General features: G+C 46.3%; 1 protein-coding gene across 3 annotated transcripts in view; it reads left to right on the top strand.

The window, feature by feature from the left end:
• The window catches only part of kctd15b (potassium channel tetramerization domain containing 15b), a gene marked incomplete at its 5' end in the record, with an annotated part of 41,515 nt that overhangs the window by 14,108 nt on the left and 7,502 nt on the right, over positions 1–19,905 (top strand). For all 3 annotated transcript variants that reach the window (XM_083759739.1, XM_083759740.1, XM_083759738.1), the window contains one exon: positions 12,432–12,737. In XM_083759739.1, the coding sequence (XP_083615865.1) occupies positions 12,432–12,737 (306 nt within the window). The remainder of the gene's footprint in view (positions 1–12,431; positions 12,738–19,905) is intronic.

Here is a 19,905-nt window from a genome sequence, read left to right as displayed (position 1 = left end):
AAACCTAACATCCATGTCTCAACTTAACATCATACTATAATTCTAACAATGTCTGACATTCTGTCAGAAACACAACGACAGGTTACAGCCCTGCGCACACCCAGCGTGGCTGCGTGACACACTGAACAGCACGATCACAACGGAATGCTTATCTGTCGGGGTCTCGGGGTGGCCAAATGGAGACGTTTGGGGAAGACAGATCCCGTGCCGTCGGAACAACACAATGACAAAATACATACAGACAGATGCAATGACAACGACACATTCCTAAATCACACAAAACATCAAATTCTTATCCTGATTATATAAAGAACAAACTACAACTTGCTTTGAAGCCCAAAAAGCCAACCTCCGCGTTCACCGTTTAATAGCTTATATCTCCATGGGCAGCAGACGGTGAGCGGTTAGGGACCGTCTACAAAGTGCAACAACAAACTTGAAAATATTCAATAACTTCCATTTATAGGCAGAATATCACCACCATATTTACATCACACATCAATGGTGTACTTATGATTGTACTACAGCATTTAATTAGCCTATACTTTTGTGCCCAACCCAACTTCCCAAGACCATCTGTAAACAATTGCCCCCCTATCAGTAATGTGATCTATTACATCGCACACTGAACATGATTTGCTGTTCATATATTCAGAACGGGTAAGGACTAGTCTAAATAACATAATTAACATTAGTGATCAAGCTAATTGTATAAATCTGTCTAAATAATATATGCCTATACATATAGCATTTGTGAACAAGTGACCAACATAATTCTGCATAGTGTAACAACAGTAGCATCTATCCAATTAACAGGTATGTGATACAAGGAAATAAGGAGTGCTATGTAGGTATGTGAGGTAGATTCTGAAGAGGTGAGCTGCAGTCCTGACTGAGGGGTGAAGTCTATCCACAGCCCGGAGGCATCAGAGTCTTGGTTGCTTGGAGAATTTAGAGTCTTGGTTGCTTGGAGCATTTAAAATTGACATTTTCCCCGTTAAGAACCACCAGCGAACATTTCCCCAACACTGTTGCCAGTATACTCAATAAGATCCCCCACGACGTACATATTATTGTTGTTCCACGCCCACTCGACTGTCAGGCAGAGCTGCAGTCGCTCCCAGGAACGCACATTAGAGCTAAAACAACACTTCTCTGGCGCCATTCTGATGTGAAACCGCTATAAAACAACCGACTAAACCACAAGATTGCACACATACCCACAGATACACCTATACTAGAAAAGTGGCAAAGACAAAACCAACTTTGTAGCCAACCTAATTAATTAGCTTTAGCAAATAAACCCAATGAAAGGACGTTTCCTTCTAGGAATTTGAGCACAGGTCTATTGTGACTGATCATGTGAGGATTCCAAAACGATACGGTCACGACAATGACTTTATGTGTCGCTGTACAGGCAGTGTGCATTGAGTCAACCAAATTAACACTTTCAGGGCTTTAAATTGTTTAATCCAACATTCCGTTTAAAAATAATTAAAAAGAAATAGCAGATTTGTCGCGGACCTGGTGATGAGGCCGTCGCGTTATGATGACGAAACCGGAAATCAAGCCATGCTCTGGGCTGCTAGGACTTCTGGGAAAATGAGCTCAATGCAAGTGAACGAGGGGTTTGTTTGAACTACAACATGCTGTGGAGGTGGTTCTTGTCTCGCATTGTAATGGCGGCCTGTTTTTCTCTTCAACAACAAACCATCTGACTATTTTTCGCCGGATTTTCGTCGAACAAAGCTGCAAATACTTTGGTGTATGCTCCAAAGGCAATCTAGGCAGCGTATAATATTGGATTAAATAGCAGGGAACGCGGTTTACACAGTAGAACTGTTAATGAATGAAACCCCGGTCCGCAATCATGACCATGGTTGGTAAAGGCTCAGTCAAGGCTGATGATGTTTGTTTTCTTCCGGAAAAGGGTCACGTGATAGGGATGTGACGAATCACGTAAGGATACAGCGTGACTGATTAGACCCAATTAGGAAGCAAACATTTCCAATGACATAAGCCTATACAAGTACAACTATGGAAGCTATAGTGAAAATTTGACATATTAGTGTGGATGTAGCCTCAGTATACTCTGGCATTATGGCCATTTGTATCAGCCTTTTCCGTCTTTGGATTCCCAAAACAGAGGGCTACTGTACACTACACTGTACACGTCTTGTTGCAGACTTAGGTCACATTCATACCGGAGAGCTTTGCTGTGATTAAAAGGAATTCTGCTGCGCATTTTCAGAAAGTGCACTTCATTTGGCATCTGTGAAGGCTCATTCGAATCGTAATGCGTATCAAAGAACCGCATTATACTCCGAGCAAAAACGGGGGTTTCGCTTCGCTTCCAATCGCACTTGATTACGATTCGGTGCAGGTGTGAATGCAATCCGCAGTATATAAAGGAAATGAAGCAAACAATGTAGCGGGTGAGGAGCTGAACACAGTTGGAGACGGAGAAAGCATATTTTACGCAGCGCAAAGATGTCCCGTTACCGTGGATAGACGTGGTCGAATGAGGAGACTGAAGCCCTGATCGAAATGAGGACGAGTACATTAATCAATTGCTTAAGAAAACACATAAACACTGCAGTGCAGTGTAATAGTATTATAGCCTACATAATATTCTGTCTGTCTGTGCGTGCCGTAAACATGGAGTGCTGTCACTGTGTGGGGACTAGTGGGGACTGGAACTTTCATCTCAATAAACGTGTAAACATTTTGCGCTGCTGTGTGTTATATCAGTGCGCTCAGCGCTGTGCCTGCATGCCCAATAGAACAGTGTGTGGCACTGTGGCTGCGTGCGTATAGTGAGAGAGAGAGAGAGAGGGGGGGGGGGTCCAGTCCCAAACGGCACGACACATGCACGTTATGAGTATAATTTTATCACAATAGATTTCACTGTGTTGTAGGCTGTGTTGTAGGCTAGGTTTATGAATGGAACACATTGATAAAGGTCCCCCCTGCTGCGTTTCCAATTGCTACGGATGACAGTGTGAAGGCAAACCGCAGCAAATTAAATATGCAAGAATCCCAAAATCTCCGCCCATACGCATGAGTATTAGGTGAGAATGTGACCTTAAAGGAGAATTCCATACTAAAAGGCTTTCTTACCTTTCTTTGTAGTTGTTACGTCCCCACCAAAGAGGTCCAGGTGTTATTTTGTGCAAAAGCTCCTTATTGGCTATTTCCCCTACCATGAGCCCTACATGAATTGCATTGAATTGAATGGGGCTATGGGGTGTTGTGCTAATTCGCTTATTTCCATCGCTCAAAATTATAATTTATTTGTATATATCCTCTCTTCATAATGTAAATAATATCCCAAGCGGCACACTTTACTGCTTCTTTCGATGGAAATAAGCGAACTAGCATAACACCCCATAGCCCCATTCAATTCCCATTCAATACAATGCAATTCATTGAGGGCTTATGGTAGGGAAAATAGCCAATAAGGAGTTTTTGCACAAAAAAACACCTGGACCTCTTTGGTGGGGACGTAACAACTACAAAGAAAGGTAAGAAAGATAAGAAAGCATTCTAGCATGGAATTCTCCTTTAACTTAAGCACAAAACAATAATTTTCTTCTCCCTCTCTTTAACTGAAATTTTTAAATTGATTCATTTAAAGAAGCCTGGAGACAGCAAGTGTTAATATTAATTTCAGAAGAACAATGTATTCCTCCCAAAGAAAAAAACACAATGATTTGTAGAAATATAAATATTATTTCATTTAGCAAAATACAGTACAGTTCGGTACAAAACCATCTTGTATTCTCCTGTGTGCATCCTGGTTCTGAACGTTTTTTATTTTGAACACATTTTAACCACTTGGTGTTCCTATTCTAGTTATAATAGTAGAACATTCTGTGAAAATAGCCGAAGAGATGTGGCTGAAGGAAAGGTCAACGAAGTATACAGGGTTTAATAGTTTAATATTTTGTTTTTCATGAGATCATGGCGCGGTGTCCTGGAGTTCACAATGTTCCCTAATCTCAGCTCCTGCCTGTGTGTGAGTGACCCTGTGAGAATACCTTGCAACTATACTTTTGGGTCACAATTTTGTACACAGGTCACAAAACTAAGTACATACTTCTCACAGCTGCTGTACAACGTTTGGTGACCTTAAACCGTGCCAGGAATACACACATGCATGCATCCAAATTAACCTAACCTTCCACAGCACTGTACTCCACACATCCATTTACCTGTTACCTGTAAATATAACCAAGCCATCGCAGTATTTTGGGAATGAAATATGAAATCATTTTTGATACAAACAGACTGGAGGTAGGAAGGGGATGGAGGAGAGGAGAGGAGGAAAGCGCGGCTAACTGGAGCATGGCCCTGCGATGTGTGCCAATGCCCTGAGCTGTTGTTTTTCCCTCTGAAGCCTATTTCTATAGAGGTGAACACAGGTGAAATAGCCTGTATACCCCCTTGCTCTGCCCGCTCTCTGATGGCTGACTCCCACACATACACACTGAAACCAACACAGCCAGCTCTCTCTGGCACCCAGAGGTCTTGGCTGGGAGAGATCCACTGCTGGAGCTCTGGCTGCCGAAGACACAGAAAGCAACTTGGGTGGCTGTGGTAATTAGTCTGGCGGAAAGGTGATGCAGCTCATTAATTAAGTTAAATAACACACACACACGCACGCAATCATACGCTACACAGGTGATGTTTACCGTGTATCTTTGAACAGTATGCAGCACTGTACACACACACACACACACACACACACACACACACACACACACACACACACACACACACACACACACACACACACACACACACACACACACTTGATAGCCATCACTTGATGGATGCTTTTGTCCAAAGCACCTTTCCACAGTGCCGCAGTCTCCCAACGAGGCCGTCCATTTTTAGCATGGGCGGTCCCAATGGGGAAACAAACCCCCCTACCATGGCACTGTCATGCTCAGGTCTACCCTACCATGCACAGGACAAGACACACACAGGTACATGCATATTTGCACGCACGCACGCACGCACGCACGCACGCACGCACGCACGCACGCACGCACGCACGCACGCACACACACACACCTACATGCATGGCCACACACACACACACAGTCGCACACACAAACACACACACACACACACACACACACACACCCTCACACACACACACAGGTACATGTACACACACACACAGGCCTACACGCACACACACACACACACACACACACACACACACACACCTTGGTATATCTAGGTCATTAGAGCTGGTTAGCTCATATTAGCCCACTGTGGCAGTGCACACCTGGCTCGTGTTTTTACAGCGTGAATGAAAGAGCTGTATAGGCCAATAGCGAGCACACAACATGGACCCCCCCTGTTATGGTTCAATACTGTCTTTGGCAACACTGCAGATTGCAGTCACCACTTAAACTCTATACGCTATAGGCTACTTTGTCGGGGAGGGTCCCAAAGGGGTCTATAGCCTACTTGAATATCTGATATTTTATCTATTTAGAATGTATGTAGTCCATGCGTAGCCAGACAACTATTCCACAATCTCTGAAAGCTATCAAGTCTGGAACTACACCTCCCAAAATCGGAGTTAGGAAGTTGGCATCCGTTCGTCATTTTCGTTCACGAAAATATATTTAAAAATATCTTTGTTTTATTTTTTAATTTCCATTTCTGCTGCATTTTCGCTTTCCCCCTTAATTATCAAAAGAGCTTCCGTGCTCCACACTGTATGGCTGGAAGCATTTGGAAATTGTGGGAGACAACAGTTAAGCCACGCAAGACTTGAATGTATGTAATGCTAGCAGGAATTAAAACTAAACTGAAATAGAGTACCCAAGTCCTGACGTCAGTCACGTCACTCCCACCACGTCACTCCCGCCACATCACTCCCGCTACATCACTCCCGCTACCCATGGCTCATGGAAGTATATATATATTTTTCACAGTCAGTTGATTCTGCACATCCATATGAGTAAAGTCGCAGGGCTGTTTTGTTCATTTTTGGAACACAGTTATTAACATGCTCTACTATACATAAATAAAATAATAGTAGTAAAATAGTGTTGTAGTCATTAAAATAAGTTCCAGATTGCAGTTTTAAATGTTTATTATTCTTACCAAGGAAAACAACTTACCTTTCAGCTCTACACAGTAATAATTATCTATTTTTACAATTTCAGAGTAAAAGTTTTTACTATGATTTGACTGTGTATTCTACTGTAATGTGCATGTCCTTTCCTGTGGGAAATGTTCATGATTATTCAGTTTAAGGGTAACTAGGCGAGGCTGATCGCGCTATAGCTAGAAGCCAGAGGGCAAACTCTGAGGGCTTGTGCAGTGAAGTCTGGGCCAGAGCCAGACCTCCAACAGCAGTACAACACTGAGAGGGTACAACTGGAACTCTGTGGGTCCATGTGGTTCCATTTGTACCCTCTCAGACACTGAGGATTTTATTCTGTGTTCTTTTCTTTTGGGGAAATGACAACCTGAATTGGTTTTGATTATATTTGTGGGAGTTGCTCTCTCTCGCCCATCCCTCCCCAACCACACGACTCCCTCTCTCTCACCCATCCCTCCCCAACCCCACGACTCCCTCCATGTGAAGTCTTGACAGTCCAATCAGGCACCATGGCCCAACACAACGCGTCAGACCTCATTGTTTCAACTCATTACTCCCCCCCCCCCCCCCCCCCCCCGCACACACACACAGTCACACACACACACACACACCAAACTCCCCCTCCACACACCAAATAAAAAGCCAGCGTTGATCTGCATACCTTTCAATTTGCGTGAAGTCGGAAAAAGCAGGAGGGGAGAGAAAAAAAAATGCAAATAGTGCGAGGCAGAATTGAGCATGTCCTTATCTGAACACAATCAGGCCTCCCGTCGCCCCAGGGCCGGCCGCGGTGCGCTGCTGGCAGCCACGGTGCTGCTGTGTGTTTTACTAAACCAATGTGAAAGTCTGAGCAGAATAGAAAAAGAAAGGAGCACATTTTCTTTTAGCATGCATCAGTGGATCGAAATATTCACCATTTTAATACCGCTCCAACTTTCGTCTCATTATTCAAAGTACTACAATTAGTCACGTGTATGTGTGTAAGCAATGCGCAGTCAGAAGCATGAGGGTAAGGTTTGTGAGGCGTTTTGTGTTATGCCATTTCTGTGTTAAGGGACTCGAGGGGCCTTTACGACTTCTATATACCCAAATGCTATATTTTCTGACGTTTGCACCACGCTAAATGGTTCTATTTGTCACAGGTAAAGATCAATAAAGATTTCAATCAATCAATCAAAGGTCCACTGTATTAGATGGGTGGGATGGGAATTTATTATTTCAGTTATTGAATGGAAAAACTGAAAACCACTGAATTGTGTGTGACCACATGTCCCAGATACGACAGTCATGTGGACTTTTTTTGTATTGCAGTGCAATGTGAGTGCTTGTAGATCAGCTATTTCCGCTATTGAAATGAAATGTTTGCCTATATTGAAGTGGACTACCCAAAATCAGGATGGCATATTTAAAGGGTTCTCCATCTTACTTGTATCCGCTTCCCCTGGCTTTGTCTCTCCAACAGGCCCTGGGATGTAGGCCTTGCTAGTGGGCAATAAGGTTGGGTCATTATTTTGAAACTAACAAGTCTGACTATACACTGGACTGGGGATTGAGGGAGGGGGTGGGCGTGGTTTATTGTCTCATAGAGCTGCCAACAGTATCATTACTATTAGCAGTAGTATTGTAGAATTAATAGTAGCAGGACAACAGCAGTACCTAGAAAGGTGTGGTCCGTGGGAACTCATATCTCCACCAGGCCCGGTGGCCTAGCCAGGGCTATGTAAGTTGTGGGTTGCAGACAGTCGTCAGGACCTGAGGAAACTGCAGGGGGACATAGCATTCCTATGACATACTCTACTGCTAAACCTTTCGCATGAGTGGCACACTCTATGGTCACAAGTGAAAGTGCTTTGGGGCGTCTTACTGGTAGTAATAGTAGTGGTGGTAGCAGTAGTAGTAATAGTAGTAGTCTCTTGTTTTCCACACAGCTCCAAATTGACTAAGGTGCCTTGCAGACAGGCCCCAGTTAAAAACATATCCATCCATGGCTTCAGACCTGCAGTGAAGGATGAGGAGCTACACTTTGATACAGAGCGCCGCCCGAAGGCAAGCGTCTCATTGTGCGTTTTGTCAGCTACAGCGAGAAAGGACCAGGAGAGAGGGAACGAGAGGAGAGAGAGGAGGGAAAAGGACCCCCCCCCCCCAACACCACACACACACACACACACACACACACACACACAGCGTACACCCCTTTCATATTCTATCATCTTGAATATTAGACTGCAAGTTTAAGATGTGTTGCATCAGCCCTCAGTTCAGCTCAGACAGGTTTTGGGGTGTCATATTGGAGTTCACTCTAAGATGAAGGGTGATACATGAGGGGTTAAAATGTTGGGGGGGGGGGGAGGGGTTGGTGAGTGGAGCTTTTACAGGCTTGTTCTTCACAACAGAGGCATCAGTGTGTCAATGGGCCGCCCGCTGCCACAACGTCCCGTCTCTGTACCCAGCAGGGCTCCAGAAAAAAGGTCTGGGTCCCCAACCACCCCATCCTTGTTAGCTCCCAGCACCCACCACAGACAGTGATGATGCAGTCCACACACACAAATATCACTCCAAAAGCAGTTTTTAAAGTCTCAGTATAACACAGTAAGTAGCCATGGGTTCAACTAAAGGTAAGAACGCCAAGATGTCCAACTTAAAATTTTATCTGTAATGTATGCTATGAAAAGCTTGATCAGACACGGGTGGCATTAGCCTGATGGGCATCATGGTATAGCAACACATCAATGTCACGCTAAAGGTGGCCTTTGCCTTCAGTGCGGGAAGTGCATTAAGGGGAAATCAAGTTACCGGACTGATAACTGTATTTCACCCCCTACCATTGCATACAATAAAACAAACTGTAGCCGAGAGCCAAGGAACACAAACGTCATTTTAAGAATAAACTATGAAAGCTAGCAAGAGCTAACCATGAGCAAAGACATGAATTAAGCTGTCTTTCTTTGTCACTGCGAAACACTAATCAGAAACACAGCTTCATTAATTACTAATTGCTTCACAAGATGGATTTACAACATTTTAGTGACATTTTCCTCCAATTAAATCATGTTGTAATAGGAGCTTAACATCAGGCCACAAGTCACATTACCATAAAAATCCCCTCCACGCAAGGAATACATTAAAATTCTCCTCGGCTCATGAATTGTCCTCATGTCCCCATGTGCTCACACCATATCATTCTCCTATCACCTCCTATCTGCCTCCTCAAACAGTGAACCTCCTTCTACTCTTCCTCCTCTGTATTTTCTATGGTACTGCTGAATGATGGTGCCATCTGGTCTTGTGGGAAATTAGAGAGAAGAGTGCAGGGGCAAATGGCCCCCAGCAAAGGCCCAGCCCGAAGGGGGGGGGGGGGGGGGGGTTGTCAGGCAATCTGCTGCAGACTCTGTCTGCACACAGGAATGCTCTCCATCCCACTTCACTGGAGCCTTGCTGACGGCCTTGCTGGAGTCAGCTTTGCTGAAACATGCTAAAGGCTAGCCCGGCTCAGCCAAAAGCTACTGCAACAGCAGTTGTTGGCACCGCTTGGCTTATTGAGACAGACGTCCCGTGGATGAGACCCCACAAACATGTGTGAGAACCATGCTCAGTTCCATGAGATACTCTGCGTAACTAGAGGACAAACAAAGGTCATGCTAGCTCTGCTAGTGGTGATGCTCTAAGGATGGTGAAGTCAGTTGGTCTATCCAACACTTTGTCTGCCCAACACTATAGTGCCAAGCAAGATATCTCACAAACTGCAGGCTGGCATGCTCCCGGATGGATGAGCCCTAACCATCTGAGTGACCCTATGACCTTTCCACTAGCTTAGCCTTAGTCTAATTATGGTAGGCCTTTATTTTACTTATACGCTGTTGCTTTTGTTTACAATTAGTTAAAGGTATATTCAGTGATTTCACTCAAAAAACCTTAGGTTTCGTTTTTGGCTGTGAGACCCAGACTTTCGTCCAATCAGGATAGAGAGTCAAAAACGAAACCTAAGGTTTTTTGACCCCCAGGGGTTAACTGGGGACAGGGAGGAACTCCTTATATGGCCAGCACACTCTATAGTAGGGAGGATTATCACAACAAAACAAAAAAATAAGTGATATTTGAATTAAGTGAAATCACTGAATATACCTTTAATCCTTCAGTTAATATACACTATAGATAGATAGATAGATAGATATACCCGCATACATGCGTTACATACGCACACAGGGGTAACCATTTTGGGCTGGTTCTCAGAGAAGTACCTGGTTATGTAGCTTGCGGTAATGATTAGTCAACACTACTTTTATATTTAAGTCTACTTACAGGATGTAGATAGATAGATTTGTAGTATGTGACATCAGAGCTCGTAATGGGGCATGCTTCTTCAAGAGTGCCTGGCTGTATGCACCGGAATGTTGTATCAGGATTCTCAGGAAGTAAATTCCCGTCCAAGCGGCCCCAGCTCTTGGTACGCAAAAGTGCCTCCATGCCTTTGACCTGCACGCATTTTGACGACGGATGCGCACTGGCACACCAGTTATGTGCACCCCTGGCCAGTTCCAAATTGCAGCTCTAAAAGTGTTCTTTTAGAGCGGTTTTGAAAGAGAGTAGGGATTCACACTTCTTCATGGCGGTTGGTAGAGCATTCCACATTGGTGGCATATAGCAGGAGAACAAATTGAAACCCTTGTTCGTGCCAAATCTGGGTTGAACGTGATCTGTAGAGCTCCCTCTGATGTTGTGGACTTGACGTTTTTGGACGTTTTTGAAGTAGTTAGACAGGTACATGGGCAGTGTTTCCTGCAGGAAAAAGCTTTGGCATGGTGCTGGGAGCGTGGGGGGCCTTCTGGCGAAAATGTTGATTAATTAATTAATTAATTAATTAATTTGATTAATAAATTAAGATTAATTTGTATTATTGCTCTTGTATTGCTATTGGAGACACTGGGGGACACTGGGCAGGCACTGGGAAGACACTGGGGAGGCACTGGGAAGACACTGGGGAGACTGGGAAGACACTGGGGAGACACTGGGGAGGCACTGGGAAGACACTGGGGAGACACTGGGGAGGCACTGGGGAGACACTGGGGAGACTGGGAAGACACTGGGGAGACACTGGGGAGGCACTGGGAAGACACTGGGGAGACACTGGGGAGGCACTGGGGAGACACTGGGGAGGCACTGGGGAGACACTGGGGAGGCACTCAGGGGCACACTGGGGAGGCACTGGGGGGACACTGGGAAGACACTGGGGAGACACTGGGGAGACACTGGGGAGGCACTGGGGAGACACTGGGGAGGCACTGGGGAGGCACTGGGGAGGCACTCAGGGGCACACTGGGGAGGCACTGGGGAGGCTCTGGGGAGACACTGGGGAGGCACTCAGGGGCACACTGGGGGGGGCACTGGGGGGCACTGGGGAGGCTCTGGGGAGGCACTGGGGGCTCAGGGGCACACTGGGGGGGCACTGGGGGACACTGGGGAGGCACTGGGGAGGCACTCAGGGGAGGGACACTGGGGAGAAACTCGGGGGGACACTGGGGAGGCACTGGGCAGACACTGGGGAGGCACTCAGGGGCACACTGGGGAGGCACTGCAGGGGCACTGGGGAGGCACTCAGGGGAGGCACTCAGGGGGACACTGGGGAGGCACTCGGGGGGACACTGGGGGGAAACTCGGGGGGACACTGGGGAGACACTGGGGAGGCACTGGGCAGACACTGGGGAGGCACTGAGGAGAAACTGCAGCCACTGGGGAGACATTGGGGAGGCTCTTGGGAGGCACTGGGGAGACACTGGGGAAGCACTGGGGAGACAGTAGGGAGGCACTGGGGAGAAACTGCAGCCACTGGGGAGACATTGGGGAGGCACTCAGGGGACACTGGGGAGGGGAGGTACTGGGGAGCAACTGGGCAGACACTGGGGGAGGCACTGGGGAGGTACTGGACATTTCATATCACACACACCATGATTCACTAGCCCCCTTGTTTGTTTGTTTTTGCAGCTTGGCATGGCGCGATTTATTTCAAGCATGGCGCAGCGCCATGCCAACAACATTGTGCAGGAAACCCTGATGGGTGTCACTGAGGAGTAGTGTATCCTGTAGACTAGGCCTATTGCAAGTTGCTGTACTCTGTCTTATACCCTGAGCCATCCCACCCTAAATGGGTTCTAGATGGAAGGCCAAGAAGTAGCCTGGCAAGTTCAAACCATTTTGTAGCTATAGTCAGGCTTTTAGACTTTTAGCCAACACAATTCTGATGACTCCCTGGTTCAATTACACTCAAGTGATCCAATCTCTCTCTTTCTTTTACCTGTATTCTCAGGATTTCCGCCTGCTGTATGAGGAGGCGCGTTATTACCAGCTGGCGCCCATGATCAAAGCGCTGGAGTGCTGGAAGCAGGATGGCGAAAACCGAAGGTTGGCCACGCCCTGTGACTGCCTGGTGGTGCGCGTCACACCCGACCTGGGCGAGAGGATCGCCCTCAGCGGGGAGAAGGTCCTCATCGAGGAGATCTTCCCCGAGACTGGAGACGTCATGTGCAACTCGGTCAACGCCGGCTGGAACCAGGACCCCACGCACGTCATCCGCTTCCCCCTCAACGGCTACTGCAGGCTCAACTCCGTCCAGGTACGCTGCTGGGGATCATTCCTCGTGGAATGCTGGCTGCCATGCTGGTCACTTCACACAACGATAGGCAAAATAGTAATGGCTCACTGAAAAAAAAGAGGAGAGATGTATAAAGGTAGCTTTCCACCGCACTTACGTCGGTAAGTGTTGGAAAACGCCTGTTGAATGGGCGCATGTTGTATAGGAAGCGTCGAATGTCGGATAGCAGCAGGTTTGTTCTAGAAAAGGACGTCAGGCCATAGGCTATTTTTAGCACTACAGTAGCCGTCTGACGGTGTCTTGGGTTCATTAGTAACTGTTTTTCAAACCTTCCAACCGACTGATCTCCCGACTTCATTGAGACGGACAATGTATGGGTCTGATTAATTAGTTATGTAATATGCCTCACAATGAAAGATCGCTCATGAAATGTATTTAGACAATCACGTTTAGATTCCCAATGGGATTTACACCAGCTATATTATTTATACTTTTATTTAAATCCCATAACCATTGAGCATCAGATATGAATTGTCAAAGTACATTCTGGTACATCAGACAGAAGAATTGCACGGCGTCTTTATTGTTGCGATATCTGTGACAGTTTGGCGCATCACCAGAGCAGTGGATGTGTGTAATGCCTGGTTTATACCTACAGCCGCATGACACCAGTGTGTAATTAAGAATTACCATTAAAAAAAAAAACCTATGCAACCCCCTCATGATAGCTTGATTCCTGGCTCTGCCAGGAAACAAGTGCCATAAAATCTGGTAGAAAACTAAACCAAAAAACACATGGGTAACCCAAAGAGAAGGACAGCTGTATGGGTCTGATTAATTAGTTCTAAAACAAGCACCCATACGTTTTTCAGTATATCACCTTCGCTCCACGATTTTTTCACCCTATGCCACTTGTAATTACAATCGCACACTGGTGGCAGTGGTTACATAAGCCTTTGTTTTGTCAAAGAAGATTTGATGATCCGGTCTGGTGTCATTTGTTGGCATTCCTCCAAAACGTCTGTACCTTCTGTTCTGTGGCATAAATAATTGCTAATTGCTTTAATAGCTGTTCATGAGGTACGGTGTTCATAATAAGGCTACAGCAAATGATAGTTAAAAGTTACAATGAGTGCTGCCTGGTGTCTCAGCCAGTTAGTGCACAGACCATATCATCTCTGTCGGGTGGAAACCTCATAATGTCCAAAAGTGTTACTTTTCAGGAGTTAAATGCAAAAGTAGCACACTCCTTTTGATACTTCTGTGTGACGCTGTAGTATGATCAAGTAGGGCGTTCATTTACAAACAAATCGGCGGCCATTAGGGGCTCAGAGTCTTGCTCAAGGACACGTCGACAATAACTCTGGGCGAGCCAGGGATCGAACTGGGAACCTCGCAATTCCCATCCGGCCGCTCTACCGGCCACTCTACCCCTGAGCCACTGCTATAGTATTAGGAGAGGTATTGTACTGTACTGTATGATGTACATCTATAAGATCAGCCGTGGGACATGGATTCTAACTCCACGATGAGTCAGTTGACTTGACTTTGGCTGTTGGCACATGTTGCCATTGTTCCACACCTTGTATTTATCCAGGAAAACGTCTGCTGAGTATGCAGTTTGACGTTTGGCACCGCCCTCCTTCACATTCATGCACATTGCACACCGCACACCTGGGATCTTCCCAAGGCAACCACTGTCTTATGTTGGCCACTGGGCAGCTTCACTGTAACTATAGGGGTTACAGTACACACTATAGCACTATAGCATTATGCATAATTAAAATGAAATTATTTCAGCTCAACATATTAAGTTATTGTGGGCGAGCAACGCGCTCACACCATGAAGTCTAAATTAGCCATTAGAAATAGCCTTTTTCGTTTTGCTCAAAGTATACTGTACAGTAGGTCATCACTGTTCACCTTTTTTGCGGAACATCCATCTTGACCCTTTGGTGTGGTTAGGGCTTAAGACCGATGGAGGTTGGGGTGGGAGGGGGGGGCAGGAGAACTGTAGGAGAACACATAACAGCCTCACACCACAGGCACACCCGCTGTAACACACTGCAGCGCCCGTAGCCATGCATAGTCCAACCAACACCTCCCTCTACACCCCCCAGAGCTCTAGTCCTCTCCCAGGCAGGCGAGCCTCGCACTGACAACTCCACCTCCCCTCCTGCCAATGTAAGAGAGAGACCACCTCCACCTCCCCTCCTGCCAGTGTGAGAGAGAGACCACCTCCACCTCCCCTCCTGCCAGTGTGAGAGAGAGACCACGTCCACCTCCCCTCCTGCCAGTGTGAGAGAGACCAGCTCCCTGCCAGTGTGAGAGAGAGACCACCTCCACCTCCCCTCCTGCCAGTGTGAGAGAGAGACCACCTCCACCTCCCCTCCTGCCAGTGTGAGTGAGAGACCACCTCCACCTCCCCTCCTGCCAATGTAAGAGAGAGACCACCTCCACCTCCCCTCCTGCCAATGTAAGAGAGAGAGACCACCTCCACCTCCCCTCTTGCCAGTGTGAGAGAGAGACCACCTCCACCTCCCCTCCTGCCAGTTTGAGAGAGAGACCACCTCCACCTCCCCTCCTGCCAGTTTGAGAGAGAGACCACCTCCACCTCCCCTCCTGCCAGTGTGAGAGAGAGACCAGCTCCAGCTCCAGGGATCCAGTGTGAGAGAGAGACCAGCTCCAGCTCCAGGGATCTCTGACTAGAGTGAGGCGGGACAAAAGCACCGTTTGGACTGAGGCCATGTTTTCGAAAAGAAACACGAGAAATGGGGAGGAAAAAGAAGAAGAAGAAGTAGGGGGGAAATTATATGCATAATTCACGCTTTACTCCTTTTTAAGACTCGGTTCCTTTTTTTTTTTGAAAATGAAAAAAAAAGACTCAAATGTAACACCACCCGGGGCCAATTGAAATACATGTATTGCATTTTTTAATACCATACTTACAATTCCTCAAACAGCCTAAACCCGGTTTATACTTCTTTTATAGATTTTTAAATGACTTGCAATATAATTAATTGGCCGCATCAACTAACACAACATTTTCCTACTGTGTTTACCAGCGAGTCTGGTTGTGGTGCCTGTGCATGTGCGCGTGTGTGTGCGTGCGTGCGTAAGTGCGTGTGTACGTGAGTGGTGCGCGTGCACGTGTCCGACTGACCGTCTTGCGGAGGGAAGGCTTTTTTTGGTTGTTCATTAGAGCATGGTCCTCTGAAGACAAGGTGAACTGAAAACCTTTTATCGTGTGGGGGGGTGTGTGTGTGTGTGTGTGTGTGTGTGTGTGTGTGTGTGTGTGTGTGTGTGTGCGCGCATGTGTGTGTGTGCGTGTGTGTGTGTGTGTGCGCACCCGCTCGCGCGTGTGTGTGTGTGTGTGTGTGTGTCTGTGTGTGTGTGTGAATGAGCGTGCGTACGTGTGTGACAGAACAGAAAGGGTAGCAGTCTCCTCAGGGTTTCCTGTTAGCCATGCCCCTGTTAGAGGAACAAGGACACGCTGTAGAGAGCTGCGAAGGCCTTTTGTCTCAGCGTGGACTCTTCTCACATAAAGAGGTGTTGGCTCTTTTACCTTTTTTCTTTTTACACAAACGCACAGAGATGCAAACTGTGTGTATACACACATACAGTAACAGTAAGCATAACGTATTAGTACACGGCAAAAATCTGAGAGTTCGACTAACCGCTTTCTCAACCTGGCATCCGTATTTTGTTATTATGGGCAAAGATATTTAAAAAAAACAATCCTCTAAAACATTAAAAATAATTTTAGCACAAAAAAAAGAAACGTGAATGTAGATATAATAGCTCCTAACTTGTGGGATCACATCACGTTGTGGTGGGCTTGTAGTTCTTTCACTATTGGTCGTACAGCAAAGTACTGCCTGTATAAGGCCTTAAGTGGTTCCGTGGTTAACATTTTTACTGTGTACCCACAAAGACACAGAACACACACACAACATGCAACCACAAACAGGCACACAAATGAAGTGGCACGCACGCATGAGCACACACACACACACACACACACACACACACACACACACACACACACACACACACACACACACACACACACACACACACAGCGGCGTGACTCGTCGGGTGGAGGGCATGGTGAGCAGATGGAGGTGTATTTTTTTTTCTGTGTAAGTGGAGATTTTTCTAAACAACTTATATTACTCATCCTGTCCTCTCTCATTGTTGCGTGAAGGTATGAGAAGGTTAGGAAAATAATCCTCATCTTACCCCAGCAGACAATGAGCCTGTGATCTTATTTCAGTCCCGGGACCCTGACCCAGGGGTATGTGGGACACGCACTCACGCACGCACACACGCGCACACACACAGCCACACCCTGCCCACAGGAGAACAACAGGGACAAAAAGTGAGAGGAAAACAGTGTGAGCGAGAGAAGAAGGACAGACGAGCAATTAAAAGAGAGATCACTACCACATTTTTGGCCTGATTTGGATGCAGCCTTGACAAGAAAGGCACTTATGTGGAGTTAGGTACCCTAAGGTAGGTGAGTTTAGGAGTTAGGTACCCTAAGGTAGGTGAGTTTAGGAGTTAGGTATCCTAAGGTAGGTCAGTTTAGGAGTTAGGTACCGTAAGGTAGGTGAGTTTAGGAGTTAGGTACTCTAAGGTAGGTGAGCTTAGGAGTTAGGTATCCTACGGTAGGTGAGTTTAGGAGTTAGGTACACTAAGGTAGGTGAGTTTAGGAGCCCTCGCTAAAAACATGTAGTAATCCTGGTCTCCCCCTGGTCAGCCAGGGTGCCATGATGAAAGGGAAAGGAACTGGTTGGAATAACGTGTTCCTTCCTCGCGCTGCGTCCTACCGGGGAGTCTCTCCCCTGTCACTCCTCATGCATTGAAGGAAGCATGCGCTCATTTCGGGGCTCTCCCCAGGTTGGCAGAGGGAGAGTAGCGCCCAGGATTACAGTTTAGGCAATTGGCACACGGTGAAAAATAGGTTACCAAATTGTGGGATAAACATTTTGAAAAAAGCACTTATTTTAGCAGCTTTTTGAATGGCATGCTGGTTTCTGTTGATCACTTCATGCACAGCAGCAGCAGAGGAACAGATCAGCCTAAAACATACACGGGTCACAATGCGACAAAAACTGCGAAAAACTCACATAAATACTGCAGTGTAAATCATGGCCCCCTGAACTCTCAGGGCACTCTTTCAAGCGATGTCTTCAACTGCACTATACGATCTATGCTACATTATTGTATTGTCTTTGAGGCACTACCGTGAAATACAAATAACAATGCAAAAACTTGGCAGTTATATGTCGCTTGGCTACCACAGAGGAAAATGCATTGCATTATACCATAATGGTTTATTCCTCCTGTACCTACAGTGTGGCCTTTCTCCTAGTGTGACTCAAATCTCAGGGACCATGAAGACGAGTAAACAACAACCCCACCTTGGCAAGTGATTCTCCATGAAGTCATGACGGGAATTTGGTGAATAATTCAAACCATCTGTACTCTGATGTAGGGCCAATGGGGTGAGCGAGAGAGAGAGAGAGCAGAGTAGAGTCACTTAACAGAGGGAAAACATTTAGCCAAAGAACCACAGAGGTGTGTACACACACCTCCCAGAGCTGGAGTCAGGGGCCAGGCTGCTCCATACATCAATGTGATGGAGCACTCGGATCAGGCCAGAGCCGATCTGTCCTTCATCACAGTGACAGCGGAGGCACTCAGAGAGAAGGGGCCTCCGTGTCCCTTATCGCTGCTAGGGCAGGGGACACAACACGGCACACCACAGCCACTCTCTGATACACGTCACATTGCAAGTCCATCAATCCCCAGCCAGGTAGAGAGGAGAGAACAGGGATCATCAGAGCAGAACAGACTGTCACACAGGCTGTTTCTCTTGTTTGTGATCCCTGTGTAGAATGTGGAAGGCATGGCACAGCTGTGGAGGAGGCCTGTTTTCTGTGCAGGCTACTGTAGCTTGATGAGTATACTGCCCTGCCACACAATTAGACTGAAGCACACTCTAGCGCGCACCTTGTTTTATATTTTATACTCTGGTAGGTACCACGTGCTCTATATTGTAGCTCGGTGCAGTGGTTTTCAAATTACAGTATTTTTGCCCAAGGCCCAACAGTGGATCAAATCAAAATCTCAAGGCACACCTGTATTCATAGTGAAAATCAAAAGTACATTAAATAGATGATTCATAACTTTCTGTATAGTTGTATAGCAATAATACAGGGAACATAATGGACTCACCTCCTATGAATATTTAACTGGAACAGAACACATTTTTTGTGCATTAGCTTAACCATATTAACCCTAGCTGGCATCCTTATTTGGGGCAATCAAAATCTACCTCAAACTATTTCAGATTTGATAAAACAAACTAGGCCAATGTCTGTTGTCTCAGTCAGTGAGGTCATATTGATGACATCCAACTGATATGCCCAGACAACTATAACATTGTATGTCTGAGTTATATTTAAAGAACTAAAATAATAAAGGTAATGTACCTGCATCAGTAATTATTCATACTGTAAACAAACTGTATTGCAGACCAAAAAGGAAAACATTTTTAAATTAAATTGCATATATCTTTATCTGACTTAAACTTGATCAAACAAAATAATTTAATTGGACAATCAATATATTTTAAAATACAAATGTCTCCAATGAGTCTCAGCCGGTGGTTTGCGACCCCACACTCGCCTAGGGAGTCCCGCACAGCATCCGTCTATCGTCGGCTGCGGCCCCTTGGAGGAGGTCCCGGTCGGAGGCCCCGACCTGCCGGACGGGGCCTCAGACCGTGTACCCAACTCGCCTCCGCGGGGGATTATAAACAATAAACCCCCTTCTTATCACCCAGTATAGTTATTTTCATTCTCTTTCAATACTCATACCAGGACAGGAAATATATTTCTTCACAGTGTCACAATTACAGTCACTGCTCCTTGTCCATGCATAGTTAAACAACCCCCCTCCCTCTCACACACACAAGCCACAGCGGTGGCTGCCGTGTTGTTGTGCACGATTCCTGTCACTCAGCCCTCACCGTGCCCCGAGTGCCGGAGACACCATCTCAAAGAGCATAGTGTCTTCCCCCAGCACCTCCAGAGAGGAGCTGTAGTGATTGCAGCGCACACCGCTCCGGTTGCCATCAATATTACATTGTGCTCTTCTTGTTTTGTTCAATGCGTAAAGT

Source organism: Protomyctophum parallelum (genome assembly GCF_964188405.1).
Source record: "Protomyctophum parallelum genome assembly, chromosome: 2".
NCBI lineage: Eukaryota > Metazoa > Chordata > Actinopteri > Myctophiformes > Myctophidae > Protomyctophum > Protomyctophum parallelum.
Note: the sequence above shows the minus strand (reverse complement) of the source record. Positions and strands in the feature narration are given on the sequence as shown.